The sequence below is a fragment of the Caenorhabditis briggsae genome (assembly GCF_000004555.2).
Source record: "Caenorhabditis briggsae complete genome, chrIV, whole genome shotgun sequence".
Classification (NCBI taxonomy): Eukaryota; Metazoa; Nematoda; class Chromadorea; order Rhabditida; family Rhabditidae; genus Caenorhabditis; species Caenorhabditis briggsae.
Window position 1 is genome coordinate 15,691,401 of NC_013487.2, and position 7,880 is coordinate 15,699,280.

Sequence of the window (7,880 nt, forward strand, 5' to 3'; positions counted from 1 at the left end):
ATTTTTTAAAATTTTAAAATTTTTAAAATTTTTTTCCAATTTTTCCCGATTATGTCTTTTCCCCACAAACCCCGCCCACTTTTGTCTTCTTGAATATTACGTGTATAGGCAGTTATTTGAATAATTTTTGAATTTCCCGCCCAAAATCGAAGCCCCGCCCCCTTTTCGTTCCTCTCAACTCCACAAAAAAACCATCCATCCATCGGCCATTTCTCTATTATTGATTTTACGGGTTTTCAGTCTATTCTTTCAATTTTCTGTTAATTTTCGAAAACTTTCTGAAATTTTGAAAAAAAAAATTTTTCGAAATTTTTTGAAATTTTTTGAAATTTTTGGTTGTGAATTTTTTTTCTTGCGAAAATTTGTTTTTTTTTGTTCCATGTGCTTTAATTTTTAATATTTATGACACTTTTTAATAAATTGTTTTATAAAATAATGTTTTTCGAATTTCAGATTTTCTGATTTTTGGAATTTCAGAATCTCAGATTTTTGGGCGTTCACTTTTTCAGAAATTCTAAAATTCAAAATTTTGAATAATTCGGAAATTCAGAAAATCAGAAATTCAGAAATTCAGAAGTTCCGAAATTCAGAAATTCAGAAGTTCCGAAATTCAGAAATTCAGAAACTTAGAAATTTAGAAATTCAGAAATTCAGAAATTCAGAAAATCGGAAATTCAGAAATTCAGAAATTCAGAAATTCAGAAATTCAGAAATTCAAAAATTCAGAAATTCAGAAATTCGGAAATTCAGAAATTTAGAAATTCAGAAATTCAAAAATTCAGAAATTCAGAAATTCAGAAATTCAAAAATTCAGAAATTCAGAAATTCGGAAATTCAGAAATTCAGAAATTCAGAAATTCAGAAATTCAGAAATTTAGAAATTCAGAAATTCAGAAATTCAGAAATTCAGAAAATCGGAAATTCAGAAATTCAGAAATTCAGAAATTCAGAAATTCGGAAATTCAGAAATTCAGAAATTCAGAAATTCAGAAATTCAAAAATTCGGAAATTCAGAAATTCAGAAATTCAGAAATTTAGAAATTCAGAAATTCAGAAATTCAGAAATTCAGAAAATCGGAAATTTCAGATTTTTTTGAATATAGGGTTTTTGGAGTTTCAGATTTCCGAATTTTTAGACTTTTAGATTTTCAGGCGAAATTTCGGAATTTTGGAATTTGGGATTCCAGAATTTCAAAATTTCTCAGTTTCAGAATCTCAGGCATTCCAGATTTTGAGAATGTTGAATTTTCGAAAACTTTCAGAAATTCAGAATTTCAAATTTTTAGATTTTCGTTTTTTTTCAGAAATTCAGATTTTTCAAAGTTCCAGCTAATCAGATTTTCGAGTTTTTCAAGTTTCAAATTTCCACAATATTGGAATTCCAATTTTTTACAATTTCAGATATCTAGACTGTCAGATTTTTAGATTTTCGTTTTTTTTTCAGAATGTTGGGGATTCTTGAGCAACAATATTGTGAATGGTGTCGACGTGGAGTGAAACGATTTTTGGTGACCGGAAGTTTTCAAAAATGTTGATTTTGCTGGAATTTCCTCACTGTAAAAAATGCAATTACGCTTAGCAATTGACAGAGTTAAGATGATAAGCCTCATTATCAGTAATCGCGTAGTTTCTGCTTTTTTTCCGGAAACCACTAGACGACAATTATTATGAAATTTTTTGCATGAAATCACATGTTATCAGATTTTCCACTTTGTACTGGCATCACTCTCCGAGCTGACTCCGCCCATTCATCAAACTTTATAAGCCGTCCTACACTGACACTATCCTCATTCCAAAGCTTCTTCTTTTTCGTCCTAGCATTCTTGTAAACCGGACCTTCGTCCAAATGGCATTTTGTAGCACTTGTCGAGTTTTATTTTATAGTTTTTATTCAATCAGAATATACGTATTGAGAAACGGCAGGGAACCCTGTTTACAAGTATGCTGAGAATTGTTTTTGTTCATATTTTCGAATGCCCCATCTGTCTGACTCGGACGCCAGAAATCGTTTAAACACTCTACGGAATGCTTTGAATCGTTCCGAGAAGTGCCAAAAACGATACGGATTCGGTAGATTCCTTGGAATTGTTGTTGAGAAAGTGAGTCATACGTCTATTGTCTACTTTGAGTCCATATATCTCGGTTACTGTAAGAGATATCAAAAAGTGGTCAACTGACAAAACGTTTACCTTAATATCAGCTACATTTTATCAGTTGAACACTTTTTGATATCTCTCAAAGGAACTGAGATGCATCGACTCAAAATTTAAGCATTTCTAGATTGCCAAATTCGAGGAAACCCAAGAAAAGCATTTCAACACATTTTAACGCAACTTTTAGCTTGAAAAACCGTTTTACACCCAATTTTTGATCCAAAAATCAATTTCAGTGCGTCCAATAATGATAAGACACCCCCCTGTTTTTGACCATAACTCGAGAACGAAAAAAGGTATTGAAAAACTGTAAACGCCATTCGTCTTAAAATCGAAAAACATTCTAGCACAAATGTTATTGGTTTGGTCCGGCTGTGAAAGTAGGTCAACTGGAAAATGTGTGGATTTGAACCGTCCAAACATGATAAGACACCTTTCAAAAATCGTTCATTTTTCGAGTTTTCGAGCAATTTAAAAAAACGTTCAAGTACTAGAAAAGATGTAAAATTTTGTTTTTTATCATGTTCAGTGTTTTTTCATTTCATATATACCACATTTGATTTAGTTTCGAGTATTTTTGTAAGTCAACACAGGATTTTCAGAAAAATGCTCAAAAAATTCTGAAAACTCGAAAAATGAACGATTTTCGAAAGGTGTCTTATCATTATTCCTGTATGGCCTAGTGGGATTTTTGACGAAAGAATTTGCAACTAGGGGTCTCGGGTTCGAATCCCACCGGTGGCAACTTCTTTTTTAAAGTGTTTTTTGGAGGTTTTCGAGGACGAGAAGTCCAAAAATCGGGGTTAAAAACCTTAAAAATGTAGTAAAAATGGTGAAAATAGGAATTCTAGATTCTTTTGTCAGTTAAAAAGTTGATTTCAGGCGGCCGAAAGGTTCATTCCGTTTGTTCATGTCATTATGAAGACGGGGCGTGTCGCAAGAGACACTTACAAGGACATCAAAATCGAACATCAAATCGAGACATTGAAAGATATCATCAAGACCCTTCAGGATGAGCCACATCCGGATCAAAATGAACTAACGAATGCCCAACAGCTTCTGCAACACGCTGAAGAGTTGAGAAAAGAGGATTTAGGAACAGGAGATTCAAAATGAGCCCAAACTCGACTAGGCTCCGCCCCCTTTGGGCGCGTTGCGGTCGTGCGTCGCGTGTCCCCTGGACTTTTAAAGTGGGCGGAACCTAGTCATATTTAGGCTCATTTTGAAGCTCTCGATGTGTAAAATGCAAATTTGACATCAAAAAACACTGAAACTTTCAAACCTTTTGAAAAATGATGGGAAATAATGAAAATTCAAAAATATGGTTTTTTTGAAAAATTTGAAAATCATAATTTAATGAAATTCCTGTAATATTTCTTTGGTTTTTACTGTTTTTAATGAATTTGTCTTGTTCTCAGCTTCAAAATGAGCTTGAACTCGACTAGGCTCCGCCCACTTTGAAAGTTGCATGTGACACGCGACGCACGACCGCGACGCGGCGCGGAAACTTCAAAGTGGGCGGAGCCTAGTTGTGTTGGGGCTCATTTTGAAGCCGAATACATGCTGAATCTGATATCGCAATGAGAAATGCTTGAAAACGAGCCCAAACTCGACTGGGATCCGATCAAAGTTTGGATTACTGTAGATCTCGGTTGTTCAAACTACCGTAACCACATCTGATATCGGTCCAAAATTCATAAAAATTATACAGATCGCGTTGAAAATTCGATGTGCTTCAAAATGAGCCCCATATTGCCTAAGCTCCGCCCACTTTCGTTTTGCCGCGCGCGATGTGGTCGTGTGTCGCGTGTCTTTGGGGAAATTCAAAGTAGGCGGAGCCTAGTCGTGTTGGGGCTCATTTTGAAGCTCAGAAACAGACAAATTCAATGAAATTGTTCTCATTTCGTTTGAATCGAAATTCAAAAAGTTACAGCGATTTTCAAAAAGTTCAAAAAGCTAGAATTTCCAATAAAAACGTTTATTCAAAAAATAATATTAAAAATCAAAGGAAAAAGAAAGGAATTGTCAAAAAAATGTACAAGAAGTGATTAGATAATGGAATTTTAGAAAAATGGCTTAAAATTGCTGAAAATCGGCTCAAAATGGGTCAAAATGGGTCAAAATTGAAAATTCGAAAAAAAATCAATAAATCAATATTTCCGTCGAATCATCTGGCATCGTCGCGGCGAATCGATTGGCAGCCACATCGATCGATTTTCCAATTTTCCCAGCTTTTGAACATATTTTTGAATTTCGGGAAATTTGGCCAGCTGCTCGGCTGGCACCTTGCACAGCACCTCGAATAGATCGGCGTCCATCTGCAAAAATCGATAATTTTAGAATTTCCGCTTTTTGAAGCTTTTTTGCCGCGAAATTCGAAATTTTTCGAAAAAAATTTTTTTTGGATTTTTCAGAAAAAGTGGGCGGAGCTTCTGGAATTTTTGATTTTCAGTGATTTTTACAAAATTTACAATTGCAAATTCAGTGAAAAACTTGAGAAAAGTCGCTTAAAATTGTTCAAAATCAACGTTTTTCAAAATAGGCCCCGCCCACTTTTAAGGGCCCCTGGGGTCCCCCGAAAAGTGGGCGGAGCCTAATTCAAAGGTGTCTGGTCGAATTTTTTGTCATTTAGCCATTTTTCTAGACCTCGATTTGCCTAAAAAACCAAAAAAAATGCACTAAAATCGAAATTTTCCAAAATAGACTCCGCCCACTTTTAGGGGTATCCGTTTATGGGTGAAAGTGGGCGGAGCCTAATTGAACTTTTTCTAATTTTACTGATTTTTAGCTCTCTAGAACTCCAATACACTTCAAAAAACCCGAAAAATGCTCTAAAATCGAAGTTTCCCAAAATAGGCTCCGCCCACTTTCAGGTGTCCCCTAGAAACCCCCTTAAAGTGGGCGGAGCCTAGTCGTGTTCGAGCTCATTTTGAAGCTCGTCCCTAGCCAAATCTGACAGAACTAATTAATTTCAAAAATTTCATTTTCTAGGCCACCAACCGGTGATTTTCTAGGCCATCTTCATTTTCGCCTTAAAAAGGGGCGGAGCCTAATTCTAAAATTTTTCAATTTCATTTTTTGTGATTTTCATCTGTCTGAATACCCTCTAAAAGAAAAATGAGCCAAAAATCATTTTTTTAGAGCAAAAAATGGGATTTTCAAGATTTTCAAAAATAGGCTCCGCCCACTTTTCGAGGTCCCCTAAAATTCCCTTAAAGTGGGCGGAGCCTAGCTGTGTTTAGACTCATTTTAAAGCTCATTACCAGTGAGATCTAGTAAAATTAATTAAAATTGAAAATTTTCATTTTCTAGGCCACCAATTGATGGTTTTCTAGGCCATATGTCCAGCTCGCTTTTCTAGGAAAAAAAGTGGGCGGAGCCTAATTGAATTGTTGTAAATTTGCAGTTTTTGCTTTCTAATGACTGAAATATGGTCCAAAAATTGAAAAAAAAGCCAGAAAACCCAAAAACAAACATGTTTAATCCAAAAATAGAGAAAATTCCAAATTTCCAAAAAATAGGCTCCGCCCACATTTAGGGGTTTACCCAAAAGTGGGCGGAGCGTAATTCTGATATTTCGGACATTTTCTAAATCGTTGACTACTTCTCTAGGACTCTAAAAACTTTAAAAAATCCTTGAAAACCCAAATGTCCTAGGCTCCGCCCACTCTTTTCTGGAAAAATGGGCGGAGCCTATTTGAAATTTTGCAGTTTTTAGCTGTCTAACACAGCCAGAATCGTTTCGAACGCCAAAAATGGACCAAAAAATCCAGTTTTCACCCAAGAGAACCCAAAAAAAAACACAAATTTTTAAGATGTTCAAAAATAGGCTCCGCCCACTTTTAGGGGTCTCCTAGCCTTATAGTGGGCGGAGCCTAGTCGGGTTTCAGCTCATTTTGAAGCTCTCAACGTGTTGCAATCAAATTTGTCAGTTTAAGAGCTTCAAAATGAGCCCCCACACTTCTAGGCTCCGCCCACTTTTAGTGGTCCCTGGGGACCCCAGAAAAGTGGGCGTGGCTTGCTGCTCACCTTGCACGGCTCATCATCTGCAATAAATGTGGGTGGTGGTGTAGTGGGAGGCGTCACAAATTCTTCAGAATCCGAGAAATCCGAATTTTCAGAATTTTCAGAAAAATCTGGAATTCCAGATTTTTCAGAAAATCGATTTTTCGGAATTTGCGGGGAGTTGATGGAGAACGCCGCGAATCGATCAGTCAGGGATCCCAAGGTGTCGTCGGCTTCAGAATTCTCCGGAATTTCCGAAAACGTGTCATAGAAGACGTCGTCGACGTCTTCTGGCGCCTCTTCTGAAGGTCCGACGTCTTCTGAATCTCCAGAATCCAAAATTCCAAAATCGAGTCGTCGAAATTCGGGTTTGGCCGGTTTTGGCGGCTCAAAAATCGATTTTTTCGATTTTTCAAATTTCTTCGAATGCAAGAACTTCTCCAGAATCCTCAACCCATCGTCGTCGGTCAGATCCAGAAGTGCCACGTCATCATGCTCTCCGAAAATCGCCCAAGACTCCGCCCACTTGATCCGTTGGCTCTCTGCCAAGACACGCCCCACTTTCTCGTATCCCTTATCGAAATCGGTGCGTTTCAAGTCTTTTCCAGCCAGATTCCAGCTTTTCTGGAATTCCAGAGCATCGCATTGCTCAGCGAATGGTCCGGCACGTGCAGTGGTTACTGTAGACACTGTCGACGAGTCCCGTTGAGCGATTTGAAAGTGGGCGGAGCCTGATTGAGGGGAGCGAACGAGATAGACGTAGTGGCCCTGGAAACATGGTGGTTTTTGGTGGCCTAGAAATTTTTTTTGATGGCCTAGAAACCCAAATTTTCTGATTTATAGGTTAATTAGGCTGGAAATACGCTGAAAACCGCCTAAAAACTCGAAAATAGCCAAAAAACGGCTGAAAACAAGCAATTGGAACTTGGTGGCCTAGAAATCCCAAAAAACTCGGCCACTGGTGATTTCTAGGCCAAATCGACTGATTTTTTGATTATTCCAGTTAAAAATACACTCAAAACCACCTGGAATATAAACAAACGAGCCAAAAATGGCCAAAAACAGCGTAACCGGCAATTTGAACCTGGTGGCCTAGAAATCCCAAAAAACTCGGCCACCAGGGTTTTTTGCTTATTTTTGTCTGATTTTTGGGGTATTCCGGCTGAGAATGTGCTTAAAACTACCTAAAAACAAGAAAAAATGAAGAAAAACGGCCAAAAATGGCCGAAAACTAGCCAATTTGACTTTGGTGGCCTAGAAATCCCCCTAAAACTCGGCCATCGGTGATTTTGGCTTGTTGTTAATGGATTTTGCATTGAAAAACCAATAAAAATCGTCTAGAATAGTCAAAAATGGCCTAGAATGAACTGTTTTGCCCCTAGTGGCCTATTTTTTCCGCGAATTTGGATTTCTAGGCCACCAGCCTTTTTCTAGGCCAAATTGGCTGATTTTTTTGGATTTTTTGGGAATGAAATATCAAATTTTCGATTGACAATGCATTTGCAGAGAAAATTCCAGAAAAATGAGTCAAAAATGCCCGAAAACAAGCCATTTTTACTTTGGTGGCCTAGAAATCCCAAAAAACTCGGCCATGGGTGTTTTCTGTTCATTTTAGCTCATTTTTCACGTAATTTCCGCCTGAAAAACGCCGTTAGAATTAGAATTTGGCTTCGAAACTGTTAAAAACGCACTTTTCTGGAATTTTCGCCCCCCCCCAAACCC

The 7,880-nt window shown here is 37.3% G+C and overlaps 1 protein-coding gene across 1 annotated transcript in view; it reads right to left on the reverse strand.

Moving 5' to 3' along the window:
- Positions 1-4,303: 4,303 nt before the first annotated feature.
- Positions 4,304-7,880, reverse strand: part of CBG13985 — a gene marked incomplete at both ends in the record, with an annotated part of 7,168 nt that continues 3,591 nt past the window's right edge. Inside the window, 2 exons of the mRNA XM_045236287.1 lie at positions 4,304-4,471; positions 6,183-6,926. Of these exons, the coding sequence (XP_045095282.1) occupies positions 4,304-4,471; positions 6,183-6,926 (912 nt within the window). The remainder of the gene's footprint in view (positions 4,472-6,182; positions 6,927-7,880) is intronic.